At 43.3% G+C, this 20,727-nt stretch overlaps 2 protein-coding genes across 2 annotated transcripts; both read left to right on the top strand.

The window, feature by feature from the left end:
- The first annotated feature begins 10,599 nt into the window (after positions 1-10,599).
- On the top strand, positions 10,600-14,737 carry LOC146975252 (uncharacterized). The gene is made up of 10 exons (XM_085794582.1): positions 10,600-10,734; positions 11,459-11,571; positions 11,702-11,874; positions 12,703-12,801; positions 12,902-13,134; positions 13,322-13,500; positions 13,586-13,679; positions 13,885-14,232; positions 14,379-14,496; positions 14,586-14,737. Exons 1-10 carry the CDS (start codon positions 10,600-10,602, stop codon positions 14,735-14,737), a joined length of 1,644 nt encoding a protein of 547 aa, XP_085650708.1.
- A 4-nt stretch (positions 14,738-14,741) lies between these two features.
- LOC146975251 (uncharacterized) lies at positions 14,742-17,992 on the top strand. The gene is made up of 5 exons (XM_085794581.1): positions 14,742-14,886; positions 16,008-16,103; positions 16,241-16,429; positions 17,444-17,596; positions 17,784-17,992. The coding sequence occupies exons 1-5, from the start codon at positions 14,742-14,744 to the stop codon at positions 17,990-17,992; spliced, it is 792 nt and encodes a 263-aa protein (XP_085650707.1).
- Positions 17,993-20,727: the final 2,735 nt, after the last annotated feature.

The raw sequence follows: 20,727 nt of genomic DNA, 5'->3' as shown, positions 1-20,727 counted from the left end.
AATAATAATAATGATAGTGGGAGGGTTCGGTTGATCAGGGCTGGAACCTTTTTGTGCAGGAGGCGGATTCAACGTGTGGATGTCACTAATCCATCATGAGGGCCGACAGGACAGGAGGGGTTGTTACGGCGACTGTTGCTGACAATCGGTTTGATTTCATGCAGAAAAAAAGTAGGTTTTGCACATTTCATGACATCGCAGACATTATAGACAGAAAAGGGGCGTGGCCTTTATCATAAACTTGGTTAAGCACCACTTGTTGGTAGAATCTGAATCTTTTTGAAGGCTCCTTAAAGGATAATTACCGTTTTTTTTTACAATCTGGACCTTATTTCTATCATAAAATACAATAATTTCCTCACCCAGATAACTTTGGTGTCATTCCAAGTGGTTGTGATGAAATGAGCTCCAGCCGAGAGGCGCGTATATCCGTATAATGGAGTCTACAGGGCAGCAGAATGCAGCCTCTAAATAACACATTATCTGCAGAGAAACTCCTTCATTTCACCAATATTTAGTTCTGATAGGCTAGTGCTATTCCCCTCTGAGTCCGGGGTTAGCTGTTATCAACATCCGGGGTCTGTAGGTTGACCTACTGACCTCTGACCTGGATGATGTCATTCAGTTTCAGTTTAGTTTATTTGAAAGGGACAATGCACATGAATAAACATTGTAGAAAAAACACATGTAAATGCACCCGAATTAGCTTAAAAAGCTAGGTTTCATCGACTGTCCCTCTACCAGATTGTACAAGGCAACCTTTAAAAAGAACCACAATGGAATAAAATATTGTACCACGTAAGGTAGAACACATACACATACTAACTGTCCGTAAATACATATATAATAAATACACATTTGGACGTCAACATCTCTGAGTGCCACACGGCGTGGCTTGTTGCTACCGCTAATGCTACGGTTTGTTTCTGCGTGTTTCCGGCTCCGCTCTGGCTAGTTGGGCTAAATATGGAGCCGAATGCCGAAGTGGATGATTATTATCAGATTGAGCCGTGCCAGACATCAGAGATGACGTCTCATGGCTGAAAACCAACCTGGCAACATCAGTGTAGTTACTCGGCCGCCGCCCCGGTCTCCCAGCTCTCGTCTCTGCACATCGCGACACAAACTCGCTCCATAACCAGTAATCTTTTGTTTATGACGGTTAAAACTACACAAATACGCACGTCGTAACATCGTATATGTATTGTTATCGCCGCTCCATGTATTGATTTTTTGCCGGCTTCCTTGTAAACAAATGCACATGGAGGAGAGGAACGTTAGCAAAACAGCGGAAAAGCCACTAGACTTGCATAGTTCCCCTTTAAAGGGAACATGTTATGCAAATATCACTTTTTGAAGGCTCTGTAACATATTTGGGTGTTTCTGTTCCACATGGGAACTATTTTAATTTGTGGAAAGATGCATAATAGTTCCCCTTTAAAGCTGCAGTGGAGACACAAGTTTCACTGAACTGAACTGAACTGAACTGTCCATGTTGTGAACTTTGAGGCTTCAGTCACAGGAGGTTGGATTTGTTTCTTTGAAAATATACATATCAAACCTCTCACTCCACAGATATATGATGAATACACACAAACAGACAACAACTAAACATGTTTTCCTGCTCAGGCCGACCTGCTGCTGCTTCTCTGTGACCTGCAGCTTGTGCTCAGTGTTGAGTAGGTTGATCGGTCTGCACGTCTTCCTCCTCTTATTATTACCTCTCTCTCTCTCTGTTCATATGAGCATGAATAATAAACGTTCTGTCAGGACCACTATGTCAAAATAATATTTATTTACTTGCACAGTTTAATTTGGCGGTATGGTACTGTTCTGGGACCCCCTGCTCTTCCACGCGCATGCGTGGAAAGCCTGAGGCAGGAAGAGCACCTTCCTGCCCTTCACGAGCCATCATGAACGGCATAAGCAGGGAGCGCAGCAGCAAAGAAAACCCAGACAGAGCAGAGCAACCAACAAGATATAATGACAGGAGGAGCTGGGGCGGAGGTGGGTTGCAAAAAAGCCGGCAGAGGAAGCAGCAGCAGCAAGGGAGGTGACGTCGGGCTACAGCAGTTTAAACAGCGCGCCCTGAATGCAGTTCCCCAATAGGGGAGTCAGCTGAGCCATCAGCTGATCTGCACAGGTGAAGACAGTTACGCTGTGCTGATTAGAGCTTGACGTCATGGCCTGCCAGAACTAACGCTATACGCTTAATATGTGTGAGCGCAGGAGGAACCACTTTGTTGATGAATCTTTCTAACTTTTACCAGTTCAATCAAACATTTTTTAAATGTTTTCATATATAAGTTCCTGTGACACTGCAACAGGCCGCGTTTGGAAAATTGTTGACTGAAGGAACAGATTATTGTCATCGAATGAATTTGCAGGTATGAATTCACCGTTTGACAAATAACATCTTCTTTTTTTGTTGTTGTTGGTTGTAAAAAGTTAAAGTCGGCTCCCCGTGTGAATGTTAAGTGTTTGTTCAAACTGCTCTGAATTAACATATGTATTGCCGCCGCTCTGATGATGACACTCTTAAAAATTTGCATTCTTCCCGGGATTGAATCTGGCGGGAGGCGGACGCCACGTAAGACAATATGTTTATGACTCTGAGATAAGAAGCACAAACCTTCAATCGCTGCAGCTCTGCAATTTGACCTGAAATTTTCCTCCAAGACGCAGAAGCTCCGAATGATTTGAATAATGTTTCTCAGATGGATTTTTCCTCCTCTTCTTCGTCTTCGTCTTTGTCGACGTCTTTTGCTTTTTTTTCTTTTTTTTTTTCTCACTCTCGTTTTTAAAATGACAGCCAGATAGACACTTTACCACCTCGTCGTCTGTTTGGAATCAAGATTGGACACGGGAGTGAGCAGCCTGGTGATCAGCTATCAGTTTAAACACAGTGTCCAGCTCTGTCAATTTAGAGAGCTGCTATTTTGCCCCCTCGCGCCCCCCCCCCCCCTCCAACCCCCCTTTTCCACCCCTAACTGAACTCGATCTAGCAAATGTCAAGGTACATAGGTCTAACTTGGAGGAGCCTCCCCTTTCCCCTCCTCCTCCTCCTCCTCCTCCTCCTCCTCTTCCCATCTCCATCCTTTCAGCTTCACCCCGGGAGAATGAAGCGATAATAACAGACGGGTCGAGGCGAGGGGTGCTCGGGTAAAAAAAAAGAAGAAGAAGCGGGTGCTGGGCTGTAATGGCGGGGGGCTGTCTGCTCTCCCGGACCCGCCGGCTCGGGGGGGGGGGGGGGTTCATTGAGATTCCATTAGAGGGTTTCATCGCAGCCTTTCCTTTGCTTTGCCTGACACTCACACGGGGATCATTGTAAATTGGCTCTGTCATAGCGGGCAATTTTTGAGATGTGAAGTAAATTAAACATGTAATCACACAGGAAGTGCCTTCTCTCTGACACTTGACTCCCACCGCCGCCGCCGCCGCCAGCGGCCGGAGGCGTCTCGACCGAACCGGCGCCTCCTCGTTAACCCTCCTCTATCTCTTTACCTCCATCTCCGTCGTCTCCTCGTTGTTAGATTACAGCGTATACCTGAGACGGCGTGCCGACCTTCGGCCGCAGACACGATCTGGTACGACCTCTTAACGCCTCGTGACCTCTGACCTTTCCTCTCTGCCCTGTGTCACAGAGAAGAAACTTTCCTCTTAGAGACTGGACCCACTACACAAAACTGACTGGATGCACTGCAAAAACTCAAAATCTTTCCAAGAATATTTGTCATATTTCTTGTCAAAATGTCTCATTTCTAGTCAAAACTAATCTCTTTCTACTTAAAATAAGACTCATCTCCTAAAAATTAACTTGTTTTTAGATCATTTTCACTTGTTTTAAACAAGATTTCACTTGAAATAAGTAGAAAAATCTGCCAGTGAAAGCAGGTTTTTTGTGCTTGTTATAAGAAAGAAAAACTTGCTCCACTATCAAATTTTTCTACTTATTTCAAGTGAAAATCTGCTTGAAAGAAGTAAAAAGTGCCTGAAAACAAGCCACTTTTTATGTGATGACTCTTATTTTAAGTAGAATTAGATTTGTTTTGACTAGAAATGACATTTTTGACTGGAAATGGGACAAATATCCTTGGTAAGATTTTGAGTTTTTGCAGTGCTTTACTTCCTTTCTGCAGGATAAAAACAGAATTTCAAACATTTTGCTGTTTTCAACCTTTTCTTTTTATTTATTCATCAGGTCTTGAGGTTTTTGTCGCTGATAAGATGATTAACAACTGTCAGATCATCTTTTATGCAATTTATTTAAATGGTGATATTGGCTTTGAACTAATTTTAAATTACTGCAAACGAACCTTACATTTGTTAGGGTCAGCTCCATGTCATAATGTGTAACTTTATATGTATTAATGTATAATTTTATATGTAAAGTTTATTCCATATTTAAGGAACACCGGAGGTTATTATAAAACCAGTCTGATGGTGATGACCTGGAATCAGACATCAAACGTTAAACATATATTTTATTATTACTTAGATTTATTTTTCCTCAACTAATTGATCTCATATCTTTAGATTTTCCCTCATACAACTGCAGTTTAACTTAGACTTTATTTCCAATCACCTAAACTATGGCGACTCTTTGTCTCCTTCATTTCCATCTGTGTTGTTATTTATTTATTAGATTAGATGAGATCTTTATACCTTTATTGGTGCAGGAATTCTTGGAAATGATGTGAAATGTAAACTCCTTTCAGTGTCAGACCTCCATCTATTCTTTATTTACGTCCAGGTCGCAAACTTCTGACAACACCAAGCAGGTAATATCCCATAATCCCTCTCTTCCTGCCTTCCCCTCCTCTCTCTCTCTCTGCTGCTGCTGCGGTGGCGTCGTCTCTTGTTTCCTGCTTTGTGATTAAGCCGTTGGTTGTATGTTGTCTCTTCCTATTCCCATGTTGCAGCTGAAGGCCCGGTGAAGTGCTGCTGGCAGTGAACACCCCCCACCAACCCCAACCCCACTCCCCCCACCCCCACCGCAGCAACTTGAGTGGAGGAAACAGGGAGGACGGAGCAGCACAGGCTGAAAAATGAGGTCCCTGCCTTGTAATTCAGCGAGCGGGAGCTGATATCATCAGGCTGCAGTGGGATATCAGGCAGGTAATACCACCCACCGACTGTAATCGCTAATGAAGCTACTATTGAGTTTATAATGCGCTAAATGATGCAGACTCCCACTCCAGATAAACATGTCCCAAATAAACGATTCGGGTGGTAATTGCACTCTGCCAGTGGCTTGTTAATAGAGTCGGGCTCTGATGAAAGGGTTAACTCTCTTTCTGAAGCATCCTCTCACTGGCTCATTGCACTTTCATTTCTACGGAGATCTCAGCATTCCCTTGGTTATCAGTGTACTTAGAAAGAAAACCTAATTAGACAAAAAGGCCCTTTTTTCTCATTCCCTAATTAGGTCCTTAACATAATTAGCAGGTGATGTTAATAACCCTCTTTTAAAACCTATTAAAAGGCTGTTTGGGAGTAAAGTGGTGGAGAGGAGTTGGCCTGTGGGCAGTCAAGCGGCCCCCGCCGAGGGCCCCGGCGAGGACGGCCGAGCATGCTGGGAGTTCAGTTCATCAGGACTGGAGTGGCTCTGGCCTCGTCGGAGAGCAGAGACGATCCTCATGCTACAGAGACGATCCTCATGCTGCAGAGACGATCCTCATGCTGCAGAGACGATCCTCATGCTGCAGAGACGATCCTCATGCTGCAGAGACGATCCTCATGCTACAGAGACGATCCTCATGCTACAGAGAGACGATCCTCATGCTGCAGAGACGATCCTCATGCTACAGAGAGACGATCCTCATGCTGCAGAGACGATCCTCATGCTACAGAGAGACGATCCTCATGCTGCAGAGACGATCCTCATGCTGCAGAGAGACGATCCTCATGCTACAGAGAGACGATCCTCATGCTGCAGAGAGACGATCCTCATGCTGCAGAGAGACGATCCTCATGCTACAGAGAGACGATCCTCATGCTGCAGAGACGATCCTCATGCTACAGAGAGACGATCCTCATGCTGCAGAGACGATCCTCATGCTGCAGAGACGATCCTCATGCTGCAGAGACGATCCTCATGCTGCAGAGAGACGATCCTCATGCTACAGAGAGACGATCCTCATGCTGCAGAGACGATCCTCATGCTACAGAGAGACGATCCTCATGCTGCAGAGACGATCCTCATGCTGCAGAGACGATCCTCATGCTGCAGAGACGATCCTCATGCTGCAGAGAGACGATCCTCATGCTGCAGAGACGATCCTCATGCTGCAGAGAGACGATCCTCATGCTGCAGAGAGACGATCCTCATGCTACAGAGACGATCCTCATGCTGCAGAGAGACGATCCTCATGCTGCAGAGAGACGATCCTCATGCTGCAGAGAGACGATCCTCATGCTACAGAGAGACGATCCTCATGCTGTAGAGACGATCCTCATGCTGCAGAGAGACGATCCTCATGCTGTAGAGACGATCCTCATGCTACAGAGACGATCCTCATGCTACAGAGAGACGATCCTCATGCTGCAGAGAGACGATCCTCATGCTACAGAGAGACGATCCTCATGCTGCAGAGAGACGATCCTCATGCTACAGAGAGACGATCCTCATGCTACAGAGACGATCCTCATGCTACAGAGAGACGATCCTCATGCTGCAGAGACGATCCTCATGCTGCAGAGAGACGATCCTCATGCTGCAGAGACGATCCTCATGCTGCAGAGAGACGATCCTCATGCTGCAGAGAGACGATCCTCATGCTGCAGAGACGATCCTCATGCTACAGAGACGATCCTCATGCTACAGAGACGATCCTCATGCTACAGAGAGACGATCCTCATGCTGCAGAGAGACGATCCTCATGCTACAGAGAGACGATCCTCATGCTACAGAGAGACGATCCTCATGCTACAGAGACGATCCTCATGCTACAGAGACGATCCTCATGCTACAGAGACGATCCTCATGCTGCAGAGACGATCCTCATGCTACAGAGAGACGATCCTCATGCTGCAGAGACGATCCTCATGCTGCAGAGAGACGATCCTCATGCTACAGAGAGACGATCCTCATGCTACAGAGCAACCCGGTATCACACTATTTCGTGCTCATCATCACGAAAATTTAATCTATTGATCGTGTCCCGCAGCACGATTTTGCGACTTTTTTCGTGCTGGACAGAACGAAATTCAAACCCATGTATTTTAGAGGGAGAGGCTCGTTTGGAGCTGCGCATGCGCACACTGGTCTGACAGGTCTGCTAGTGCAGCAAAATAGTGAGGAGGACATATCTAAGGTAAGGCTGGGTGCTGGCTTTATATACAGTCTATGGTGCTCGTCTTTACTTGAAAAGTTTGCCAACTTTTTTCTCAACATTGTCACGGCTCGTGTCAATCAGATTATTTTGTTTTTTTAAGCGCACATAACAGCTTTAACAGCCTACAGTTCACCCCGGAGTTAACGCCGTTTTGCATAGCCATCTTATCTATGTAACGTTACCGCAATTAAACATTTTGAGTGTAAAACGATGATATAGCCACGGTATGTTCGTTTAGAAGCCACTAATCCACATGAGATCAACATTGTTTTAAGAAAACCGCTACGTTTTATTCGCGATGTCACGGAGAAGTACTACACTACCCACAATCCTAAAGTATGATGGCGTCTCTGATTGGTGGAGTTGGCTGTTACCATGGAAATTGCCGCTCAGGATGCTGCAACTTGGCGGCCAGTTCCAAAAATTTCTCGTTTTACAGTTAAATAGTCTCTAAATGTTTCTGAAAACACTCGAGGAGTATTAACAGAATATCGATTAATAGAACAAAACCCACGGGTCCCGCATCTATTAAGTAATTTGACCCGCCACAGCCCGCCCCGTACCACCGCATCTATTTTCACAACCCGTCCCGCCGCTATTAAACGTCAGACAGCGGCTTTTTACTTTGAAAGGGCAGACAGAGGTGCTGTGTTGCCGGTAGCTTGTCAGTGTGGAGCTCGTGAGGAGTGGGAGAGTCACAGTGCAGCGCGTGCAGCCGCCGCGGCCGCCGCCTCTCTCTCTCCCGGGTCCCTGCTCGAAACCAACCCCGCTCTGCTGATGCGTCCAGCCGCCGTCTCACCCGACTCCGCCGTCTCACCCGGCTCCCTCACTCCTCCGCCGGCTTTCCCGTCAACATCAGCGTGCCCCTGATAACACACTCTGGACTTCATCTTCTTTTTTAATGACCCGCACCGCCCCGGGTCAGTCCGCGCATCACTAACTCTGTCTTTTTTCCGTTTTCAAAAAAACAATGCCCTGAATCAAACGTTTTATGGTCATAATTAATCTCTTAGCTGATTGACTTGGTAAACATGGCTCTCCACTTCATCCTCCAGTACCTAGACTTCCCAGGATCCTACACCAGGACACTGTTTGTGGACTTCAGCTCTGCCTTCAATACGATCATCCCAGCTCAGCTCTGCTCCATGACAAGCTCTCCCAGCTTAATGTGCTTGACTCCATGTGCAGGTGGATTACGGACTTCCTGACAGACAGACAGACAGACAGACAGACAGACAGACAGACAGACAGACAGACAGACAGACAGACAGCAGTTTGTGAGGCTGGGGAAGCATGTCTCTGACACGCGGACAATCAGCGCTGGATCCCCCCAAGGTTGCGTCCTTTCTCCTCTGCTGTTCTCCCTGTACACCAACAGCTGCACAGCTGGATACCAGTCTGTCAAGCTCCTGAAATTTGCTGACACCACCCTCATCTGCCTCATCTCTGATGGGGACGTGTCGGCCTACAGCAGCGAGACGGACCCTCTGGTGTCATGGTGCAACATGAACAACCTGGAGCTGAACGCTCTGAAGACAGTGGAGATGATAGTGGACTTCAGAAAGGACCCACCTGCCCTCCCCCTGTCATCCTCTGTGACTCTACAGTGACCCTGGTTGAGTCCTTCTGCTTCCTGGGCACCACCATCTCCCAGGAGCTCCAATGGGAGCAGAACATTAGCTCCCTCACCAAGAAGCCTCAGCAGAGGATAGGCTATACTTCCTGCTGCAGCTGAAGAAGTTTCACCTCCCTGTGAAGATGCTGGTGAACTTTTACACTGCCACACCACCATGACAGTCTGGTGTGCTGCAGCTACAGCCAGAGACAAGGCCAAACTGCAGCGTGTCATTCACTCTGCAGAGAGGGTGATCGGCTGCAGCCTCCCATCTTTTCAAGAGCTGTACATCTCCTGGACCTCGAGACGCGCAGCCAGAATTGCTGCTGACCCCTCTCACCCTGGACACAAACTATTTCAGTCCCTCCGCTCCGGTCCATCCGGACCAGGACCTCATGCCTCAAGAACAGCTTCTTCCCCTCTGCAGTCAGCCTAATGAACAATGCCCCAGTTCAGTTAACCCTAAACCTATGGACATGGACAGTCACTACAACATTTTGCACAATTCTTTTATGTGTATTTATAATATATGCATATTTCCTTCTTGTATATAATATATGTGTATCTTTTGCACTAGAATATTTTAATTCATTCTATTTTATTTTATTTAAATTCTTAATTTTCTAAATTCTTATTCTATTCTATTTTTGGTGCTTTTATGTATGCACCTGACACCAAGACAAGTTCCTTTTGCTGTAAACTGACCTTTACTGCTCTTGGCAATAAAACAGTTCTAACTCTGATACTGATTCCGATTCTGATTCTGATTGATTCCAGGCCTAAAACTCATTATAAGGATTATGACAAAAGTCATGGAGAAAATGAATGGGAAATATATTGTGCTTCCAAAACTAGAGCGGATGTATGACATCATTCAACACAGATAATGAATTACAGGCGTTGATGACCTTGTTGTCTATGCTAGCAGCTGTTGTGCACTTAAATTCTTTATTTTATAATGCTGCTTATGCGCAGGATGAACATCATGCCAGAGGACTACAGTTGGAAATTAGCCCCTAGCTAATGAAGGCACATTTACAGAAATGTCCATGAATGTGTATTGTCCTTCCTCTAAATAGATTAATAAAAAAGTAATGTTGTTAGTTGAGTGATTTGTGACGTGTTTCAGTTTCAGTACTCATGTTTTTCATTTTTATCAATGATTAATTTTCTTTTTTTTCCCCTTGCAGCATTAATTCAACCCTGATTGAATCAGCCCCTATTGAACCCCAAAGGCACTTTTAAGAGCCAACCTTTTTCTGCTATCTATCTATCTATCTATCTATCTATCTATCTATCTATCTATCTATCTATCTATCTATCTATCTATCTATCTATCTATCTATCTATCTATCTATCTGTCTATCTATCTATCTGTCTATCTGTCTGTCTGTCCGTCCGTCCGTCCGTCCGTCCGTCCGTCCGTCCGTCCGTCCATATTTGTTTAGAATGGCCCAGTGTCATCCTGACCCCCATGACTCCCAGTGCCAAGAAGGAAGACACTTTGCCATTGGGTTGATTCAAGATCAGATCCTTGCTGAAGCCAGGGTAAGGTTTTACTGTAACATCTTTTTGTCCATGAATTCATGTCTCAGTTACTCAGCAACTCAATCTAACAAGATCATTGACAACAGAAGGCTGCAAAGGATGGCAAAGGAGTGTCCTCACCGAGGGTCTTCCACGGACGTGGCAAGCCCAGAGGGAGACGTGGAGGCCGTGCAGGCCGTGCAGGTCGTGCAGGCCGTGCAGGCCGTGCAGGCTGCTGTAGTAGCCAAACTACAGGTTTGTTTATGTACAAAGTCAGAGTAGATCACTGTTATGTGAAACAACAGCCCAATGCAATACAGTTATGGAGAGTAGTCCAATAGTTTAAGAAATAATCAGTAAGTAAGTAAGTACTTTATTTGTATAGCACCCTTCTCAGTACGAATACACAGAGTGCTTCACATCGTAGATAAAACCATCATACAGTACATAACAATACGCAATAAAATATAGAAAGTACTGTGCATATTACATAGTAACAGCACAGATAACAACATAGGAAAACATCAGGTGGCACTTGATCGACCCGAGGGGGTCGAGCCAATTAAATGTTAAATGGGAGATGAATCAGCTGCTAAATTCACCTGAAAAACAAATTGTATCATTTTGCAATTTCAGGAAAGGTTCATCAATATATGTTTTTTTTTAAGAGTTAATGGTGCAGTGATGTCTCAAACTGTCATGTACTGTTTTACAGGCATGGGCTCAGTGCCCATGGTTTTGGAACTTTCTGCAGAGGATCCTTTGCCATCACCCAGTGTGCAGCTAAATCCTCAAGAAATATTTGGTAAATATACAATAATTTATTCTGAAATCAAAATACTATATGCATTGTGGATCATTTGGTCATATGCTCTTTGTAGAACAAAACATGGAGAGGCTTTCTGCCATACTGGACTCATGTCCATGTCCTGCTGAGCCTGAGAAAGGTTCAGCAGCATCATGGTCTGTTCGGCAGCAGAAAGCCTCAGACCGCTGGGAGGAGGCCCGGCCCTACCACCTCAGATGCCTTTTGGAGTCTGAAGCGGTCGGCAAGCCACTGTGTTGCTTCTGCCAGCAGCCTGCTGTTATAAGGTTGGATATTCATTAATCAAATAATATCATATATCTATGTACATTAAAAAAGTAGATAAAATAAAAAATCTGGTGCTTAATTAATTATGACCTCTTGACCCAAAACAATGACAATTTTTTCTCTGCTTAGGTGCAGAGAGTGCCTCCCAGAGGAGTGGTTTTGTGGGAACTGTGATGTACAGTACCACACCAAAAGACCACTCCACAACAGGGACAGCATTGTCAATGGCGTGTTTAAAGCCATTCCCCCGTCCATACGTATCTCAAGAGGAGAGGATGGGCAATATTGCACTCATGAACAAGGTAAGGTCTGACATCGTAACATCGTTACATGTAAAAAGAAATGGTGGGGCACCGCACCGGCCACTTAATAGATAGGCAATTTTAAATATGATATGATTTGTTTCAACCAGGAAGCAAACCTGCACCATAGCAGTTCAAATACTGTTCTTATATCACTCATCTACCAATCAGTTTGCATACAATCTCTCAGCTGCATAAATATGGTCTGTATCGGTGTTAAGGTTAAAGATGAATACTTGCAGCGATCCCCCAGCAAGTGGTAAGACAGCCGTCTCAATGAGATAGGCTCCGGGCCCTGGTGCAACGCACTGCTTGCACCGTCAATGGTTATGCCGTCTGCACTAGGACCTAGGGGAGGTGGCGCCTCCCCTGCCTGATGATGCTGTAGTGTGGCATCAAGCTGACTACCCCACTGGCTATCAAATTCGTGCATCTATATTAATACACCAACAGTCTGAGCATGCGCATTCATGTTTTCTAATGTACAGTACATTGCATTGAGAAAGGGCTGCAGCCCCAGCTTTGCCCCACCTTCCGCGCCTCCATAGCCAAACTGCAGAAGCAAATCAGGAGAATGGCGGCAGTGAGGGAGCAGGGAGCAATAAACATGAAATAAAGTCCTAACACAAATTACATTCAATTAAGAAATATGCCATATTCATAAATACACATTTTATAGAAAATGATCACCATTGAGAATTAATAATAATACTGTATACTAATAATAATAATATTTGTTTGCACATTTCTGGTGATGTTATCACCAGTCGCCAGTGCTTGCCACAAACAGAATGTTAAGTCATCTGAATTCACTTTTCTTTTGGACAGTTTGCATCTTACCAACTGTGCAAGCACAGCATTGCACCTGCCATGTCCCCATGATCACTTTGTCTGCTGGAAAACCGGTCATCTTGATTACCATCAATGGTAAAAAAAAAAAAAAAAGAGTTCTGTATTTAGACCTGTGTTAGTCTAACTATACATTATGTGTCACTGTGCATTACTAATGTTCTTTTATTATGATCAGGGCGCTATGACTTGCATCTGCCACTATATGGGTGTCAGACATGCCAGCACCAGTGGTTGCCTGATGTGAAGGACCTTGTCAGGAGTGGATATTGGCCAGCATCTGCCAGTGCCTCCACAATATATACTTTGGATCTCCTAAACTCTTTTCAGGAGCTGAAAGTCATCTCGCCTGGATTTTCCAGACAAGCTTTTGCAAAGCTGCTGGAGCATCGCACACTTTGTGCAGGAAGAGTAAGTGTGATACTGCAAGGGTTCAAGGTTTCATTGTCATTTTACAAATCAAAGTTGTCTAATGAAAATGAATTTGTAGTCACTTTATGCTACTACTGATAATGAATTAAAAAATAATATATCTTAAAAATACAATTAGTGTAAGACGAATTGTTTTTGTTTTGTTTTTTACTGATATACTTTGTAGTCTGGACAGATAAATGGGGATTCCCTGCAGCGGAGCTTCCTTGAGTTTGCCTACGCTTCCTATGAAAAAGATCAGCTCTGCTGTTACACCCCTTTCACCTGCCCCGCCTGCACACCTGAAATGGTAGCAGTATCAGCAGATGGCAACAGGAAGCTTTATCGCTTTGGCCATACCGGAAGGTGCGCTTAAAGTTGTCTTTGGTAAATTGGTTGTTATTATGAGCAACAACAAGAGTGTGTAATAGATGTTTTTTCCCCCCCCTAGATCTAATGACACTCCCTTTTTTGAAGGGCTCTTTGTAGCCAAAGACAGTGAGGTGTCAGATTTTGTCCACACAGTACAGATGGCAGTGAAGAATGTAAGTTTAAGCGATACACTGACAAAGTAGTTTTGTAACTAAAGGAACCATTACATGCCCTGTTCTTATGTAGTCTGTACTCCCTAGTCCTCAGTTAGCCAGACATGTATTTAAACTTTATTGAGCGAATAACTGTAAGGAATGATGCAATGTTTTGACTTGTCTTATCTTGCACTAACAATCTTTTAATGCACTAAATTCACAGATACAGGGAAGAGGCTCATGTGGAGACTCTAAGTGGGCAGCAGCAAGGGAGACCTCAAGGCGAGCTGCCACCAAACTCGACGAGGAAGGTGTTGAGGTTGCTGTCTGTCGGCATGGCTTCCTATTGAAAGCCCTCAACATGTACCGGGGAGAAATATTTGCTTATCCCCTTTATCTCCAAAAGGAGATTCTCCCAAGGCAGGCAACATTTTTTGCCATGGATGTTGCATGCAGATACTGGCCATATCTGCAAAAGGTTGCAGCTGTGATTCCAGCTCTCAAGGGCCTGACACAGATGAAGCCCTTCCTGAGCATCATGCATGCGAGAGCTCATGCCACCAAGTGTGAGGTTTGTCTGTTATCTATTATTTAAATATGCTATGTGTTTTCTATGAAAATGGACAGCCTTAACGTCCATGTCCATAATATTAGTCCACATTGCCAAACTGCTTCATTGACTCTAATGTACCCCCGTTCCACTCATCCTTGCAACAGATAAAATGGAGTGGTCGGAACCAGGAGGGAGCTGGAACAACTGCTGGAGAGGAGGTGGAGCAGGTCAACAGTTACCTCTCCCGTTGTGCCCTGACAACGAAGTACATGTCAAAAGCAGGTATCTCACTATAATAAGTCTTTGAGTTTGTACTATCATCTAATATTGTTTATAAATTGCAGAACATAATGTAAGTCTTCTTATACCAGCACGTGTGGACATGCTCACTGTGCATGCAATGGGTTGGAACAGTCAAAAAGACAAGACCCTGCATAAGGCCCTCTCCACAAGATACATGAAGGTATGTTCCATATTCTTCTTTATTTTTCCATTATGTTTTTGCTCCTGGCCAGGGATTTAGCATAATGATTTCTAACTGTAAAACATTTCAGACATCTAAAAGGGCACAGGAAGAGGCAGAGAGGCTGGCACATCTGAAGACGGAGCTGCAGTGCTCAGATGTAATGGCAGGACAGTGGATTGTTGATGTCAAGGAATGGGCAGAGAGTGGTAAGGACAAAACAGCATACAGTACCGTATTTTCTGGACTATAAGTCACGCTTTTTTTAGTATTTTGGCTGGCCATGCGACCTATATTTAGAAACGACTTATATATCAAAAATATATGCTATGTCAACTATGACCACAAGAGGGCAGGGAGGCTTTTATTTCTTAATCCTTCCTCATTCAATAGCTCATCTTCATCCTCGTCACATGCTGTTCTCCTCTCTGCGCCGTTGGACCTGGGTGTCTCCATAGTGCACGCCGTAGTGCTTCACTCCCATTCATGTCAATCAGAGCATTTTCACAGTGTGCTCTGCAGTCCGTCTCCGGTCCCGAGCAGGGTCTGAACACTGAGCAGAGACCTGCCATCCAACAGTGCAAGGCTGTCTGTCTCTGAAGCAGAGGAGAGATCAGCTTCACTCCCGTCAGTCTTCACAGACAGTCCACACAAGTTGAAAGAGTTTCTGATCAGATCCTCGTCAGTTTGTTCCAGTTTCTTTTTTATTTAAATTAAATTTTTTTTAAAATGGTAGCCACACAGAAAATTGTCACTTTGGGCACAATTTGGACATTTCACTTAGGAGTACCGGTATACTCACTTTTGTTGCCAGCGGTTCAGACTTTAATGGCTGTGTGTTGAGTTATTTTGAGGGGACAGCAAATTTACACTGTTATACAAGATATACACTGACTACTTTACATTGTATCAAAGTGTCATATCGTCAGTGTTGTCCCATGAAAAGATATAACAAAATATTTACAAAAATGTGAGGGGTGTATTGTGTATATTGTGTATATTGTATATTGTATATTGTATATTGTGTATGTTTTTTCCTCTTCATGACATCTATTAATAGATGCGACTAATACTGTACTAACATACTGTATAGTCCGGAAAATATGCTACAGGGTACATGCTTTTTTTCAGTTCTTTCCTAATTCACTGCTGCCTACTTTTGACTTCAGGTTGAGTGAGATATATGTTGGGGGGTGGGGGTTAATTACAGACATTTGTGTTCAAAAGGTAAAAAAAAAAAAAAGCACATCAGTGAAGGATTAGTGCTGCAGAAATCTAGAGATCTCAGTATAGTGTAATATATATATTTCACTCTAACCCATATCTACAGAGACCCAAATAACAGATCTGCACAATCTCCAGCAGTCCATTGAGGGTCTTCATCTGGGTGTGAAGCAACAAAAACAAAGCCTCTACCGTCAGAATGGTATGTAGGCTTTTTCTTTAATTATCTGATATAAGAAAAATGTATGCATATGGTTTTAATATAACATTGTATGTGTGTCTGCATATTTTAATGGATTGCATTATCGCAGTTACTCCTAAAAACCTGTGTCTTTGTAGACAGCAACAAGCTTCGCCATCGTCTCCGAAGAAAGTTGACAGAAGACAAAAAGCGTCTTCTCCAGGAGATTGAGAAGTACAACAGTCTTGTTGCAGATGACTCCAAAAAGATTGTTGCGACCCTGTTGGACCAGTCTCTTGCTGGACAGAGCACTGGAACAATATGGCCATGGGAGGACAATGGCAGTGGTATGCATTTTTCCAATGCTTCAAAAATGTTATGGTTGCATTACAAAACTTCCACATGCCGGATTTTAATCCAGAGGGTGCTGGTCAGATTTCATGTTCAGCCCTTTTTCCACCACAGCATGTTTCTGTTATGTGTTTCTCAAAAACCATCCGGCGTGCAGCGCCCTGCACTTCTGAGTTCCACCTTTTTTGTTCCACCAGCATTACCTTACTATCATTTAGAAAATCACTTTTTAAGATTTGTGAATAATTTCAGACTCATTCACAGCCGCATCGCGATGCATCTATTCAATTCAATTCAATTCAACTTTATTTATAAAGCGCATTTCATGCACAAGGCAGACTCAATGTGCTTCACAACAAAAATCAATCAAATTTAAAATCAATTATAAATCACATAGAAAACAAACAAAAAAAAAGGAAAAGTGCAAGTGCAAATAAACAATCATATATAAACAGAGAGAGTGCAAGTGCAAACAATCATATATGTCAATTTCAACCCATACACACTTAGACGCACAAATTCACACCCACTCACCCAATCACATATGCATATCTACACACACATACACACACACACACACACAGGTCAACAGAATGCTGTTGAAAATAGATATGTTTTTAATCTGTTTTTGAAGATGGCTAGTGACGTGGCATGTCTAACTGTGTCGGGCAAGGTGTTCCATTTTCGTGGGGCATATACACTAAAAGCTGCCTCCCCTTCTTTGGATCTGGTGCGAGGAATGAGTAAGTTGCCACTGCCTGATGACCGAAGTGTTCTTGCTGGGGTGTAAGTGGTGAGCATATCTGTGATATATTGAGGTGCAAGGCCATGTAGTGCTTTGTAAACCAGGAGTAGTATTTTAAAATCGATTCTTGTATTAACAGGTAACCAGTGCAAAGACTTCAGAACGGGTGTGATGTGTTGATATTTCTTGGTACATCTAGGAATTTATTTTTTCTCCCACCCCTACTAAACTGTAATGTATTTATGTAACTGTTTTGGTTCATTAGTAACAATCGGCGTCAAGAAAAAGCTACATGACCAGTACATGCTGACAACTCGGCTGCAAGAGGAACTCCCTATCCTGTTGTTGGAGATGGCCCAGCACTGTACGTCGTTGCAGAACCTGGCAGTGGCCCTCAAGACAGAGCTTGCAAGATGCGGTGAGTTAAAAGTGCAATATACAACATCCAGCCCATCAAAAACATGTGTGGTAGGCGTCGGGTCAGGTTGACCCATAGTGGCTAACCCATTAAACATGTGTTTAATGAGTTTTTGTCTGAAGGCCAGTCTCAATATAGTATATGCATTAAGTTGTGTTTTCTGTCCTCTTTCTCTCTTGACATGTAGAAGATGGAAGTGGACTCCATTGTCTTCTAACAAGAAGACTCGCTGAAGTGAGAGAGCGAATTCAGGTGGTTCTGCAGCAATATAAGACGGCTCTAGGTCCACAGGCCTCTCTCCTCTTAGATATGCCTGAAGAAGAGGAATTTGATCACATGGGCCTGATCAGTCCAGACACCAGCGAGGATGAGGAAGAGAAGACTCCACCTAGGTAGTGGTGTGTGTGTTTATGCTAGGTTTGTGTCGGTTTAAAGCAGAAGTAAGTGGTCCGGTCGTTTTCGCTAATGCTGCGTTCCAGGCAGGCTTTTGAAATCGTAAATTACAGCTTCAAGTCACAACTTACGACTTTGTAGCGTTCCAGGCAACCCACTCGTGTTTTTCCGACCTGTTTTACCTGTGAAAGTCACTATAACGGCCACTCGTAACTTCCGACCGGTGAACTCGTACCAGATCGAACTGGTACCACTTCACGGTCGGAAAAATACGAGTTTCCTTGAACGCACCATAACAGTCCTCGTCCCTACGTCGCCACATTCACGGCGTCCCTTGGCTGCACACACAGCCCTGCATGCCGTTCTCTCTCCTCATTGGATAAAAACTGTAGGATACGATAAATGTTTTCTCCTGGGCTCAGAGCAGAGTGACTGACAGACCCGTGTTTCAGACCAAACACTCTATGTATGTGATTGCTGTCGGAAGATATAACTATTTAAGACTTATATTAACACAAATATATCACTTACTTCTGCTTTAAGTAATCTAATAGATGAGATAATGAGTGACTCTTGTGAAATGTACCCTGGGAAAATGTGTTTCTTGTTATTTTTGAGGATACTTTATGTTTATGTTAGCCTTGTCAAGTGGTTGAATGCAGGACTGTAAATTCTATAGGTTAGATCCTGTCTTTAGTTCCTGTTTCTGCTCAGCTACATCTTTCTGTTGGGAGAAGGTGGAGTTTTGGAGTTAGAAAGCATATATAAGGTTATGGCTTTGAGCCAAGGAGAGACATCTCACATGGCACCAGAGATGCTCCAAGATTCGACATTTTTGTGACATGGTTCTTTTTTGTAAGAAACCCTTTTTTGACCACAAGAAAAGACGTGTCAGCGGTGATCACTTCTTCTCATCAACACATCAATATATACCACACTACAGTACAAAAAGGCAATTGCAACGGGCAAAAAGTTGTTTAATGTGAACATTACAGCAATCTGACCACTTTAAATGTGGTGTAGTGTGTCCGTGGCATAAGCTGCGTTGTTTTGACTGGACCCGAATACTGTGAAGCTGACAGTAATGGAAGAGAGGACTTCCTGTGATTTATTGTAAAGTGAAAGCCTTTTACTTCTGGTTACTTCTACTTTTTGTCACTGTCTTCAATAAAACACTGAAAAAAGAAGTCATGTGTTCTTTAATGTCCCATACTATTTATTGAGTACTGTACTTCACTATCAACATCAAAGATAACATAAATGTATTATGGAATTTGGTGTGGTTGGAGAATTGTCTTGAAAAAACAAACAGACATGTCAACAATCTAATCATCCAAGCCATGTCAAGACAAGAAAGATCTGTTGCTAAAATACAATTATTCCCAGTCTGTAGAAAAGGAAGGCAAACACACAGAATCTAAGCTTTCAGCCATTACAGTGTATCTTCTACCATCTTATTCCTGAAAATATGCATTATCTAAGTATTTTTTTTACATTGTAAAATATTTGGGGAAGACGTTTTTCCATCTGTAACTCAGTTCACCTTTGATTGTAATAATGAAACTTGTTATTGTAACTATTAATTAGCATAATTTGTTGCAACTGTGTTGCAGGACAAAAGCAAATACATCATTGGAATGGTCCTCTAGAGAAAGACGTAACAGTCTGGGTGGTCCATGTGCTGAGATTTTGACACTTAAACTTAGCAAAATGTAGCCGATAGTGAATGGACTATATCCTATGCATCTTCCTCCCTCATGCATGTTGTTGTGTGGCACAGGCCTAACAACCGTTTTGAAAAAATGTTATATCATGGTCATCAAGACAAAATACAGATCAAAGCTGGACGTTGCATTTTTTTTCCTTATGAACCAAAGGGGGGCCCAGCTGAGAAAGTTAGGGAATCGCCTCTGGAGCCTCAGCTCCTTCGTGGCATTGGTACACCACAGGGACTTTGCACTTGCAAGAATACATATTTTTATGGGGAAGACTGGGTCTAAACTGATCCAAATTGAAAAATCTGACTGTGTGGAAGGTAAACATCAATATCTTGCACATATTTGGTCATTAAATAGGCCTTAAAAATTTTTGGACTTCTTTTATCTAGCTGGGACCCTAAGGCATCTGAGAAAGTACGCCTGAAAGAGGCTTGGCTTGGAGCAAGATTACAATGAAATTTTATCGTAGGTGGACAATGAAGACATCATTGGAAAGGTCTTGACTTAGGGAGTAATATTATTTAAGAATGGGACATGTGGGTGTTTCCTTCTCCTCAGGAATGACCTTTGAACCTTGAAATTGGGACGTTTTTGAAGGCTCATAAAGAAGCAACAAAACGTGCTACAGATATGGGATCAACAGTTTTGGAAAGCTCTTGATCTATATTATTATAGCCGAATCAGTGTCAATAGGGGGCGCCACTGATGAGGGCCAAAATCTAAAAAAAACATAATTATACCATTTTAACAATGACAAGCATAGAATTTGACCCATTCAATGTGTTCCCCATCCGCAAAACATATTAATAAGATAAGAATAAGACAATATTGGGGGTTATGAGTTCACATAATAGAGAAAACACATTGGAACTACAAAACAATATGGCGGAACATAGCGCTGTGTATTGCAACTTCCGGTATTTTTCCGACATTTGTAGTTTTTCAATTGATATTAGGGTTTGGTTGATAGATTAGGGTTGCGAAAACATATATCTGCTTAATTTTTAATACAAAAACTTA

The sequence above is a fragment of the Trachurus japonicus genome, chromosome 13 (assembly GCF_045865225.1).
Source record: "Trachurus japonicus isolate A0001 chromosome 13, Traja_1.0".
NCBI classification, from domain to species: Eukaryota; Metazoa; Chordata; class Actinopteri; order Carangiformes; family Carangidae; genus Trachurus; species Trachurus japonicus.
This window is presented reverse-complemented; position numbering and strand designations above follow the sequence as displayed.

Coding starts and splice junctions, on each gene's coding strand:
- LOC146975251 (XM_085794581.1), top strand. CDS start 14,742: ATGATTTCTAACTGTAAAACATTTCAGACATCTAAAAGGGCACAGGAA. Junction 16,104..16,240: donor AAGCCTCTACCGTCAGAATG/GTATGTAGGCTT, acceptor GTGTCTTTGTAG/ACAGCAACAAGCTTCGCCAT. Junction 16,430..17,443: donor ATGGGAGGACAATGGCAGTG/GTATGCATTTTT, acceptor TTGGTTCATTAG/TAACAATCGGCGTCAAGAAA.
- LOC146975252 (XM_085794582.1), top strand. CDS start 10,600: ATGGCAAAGGAGTGTCCTCACCGAGGGTCTTCCACGGACGTGGCAAGC. Junction 13,680..13,884: donor TACAGATGGCAGTGAAGAAT/GTAAGTTTAAGC, acceptor CTAAATTCACAG/ATACAGGGAAGAGGCTCATG. Junction 14,497..14,585: donor GAAGTACATGTCAAAAGCAG/GTATCTCACTAT, acceptor TTCTTATACCAG/CACGTGTGGACATGCTCACT.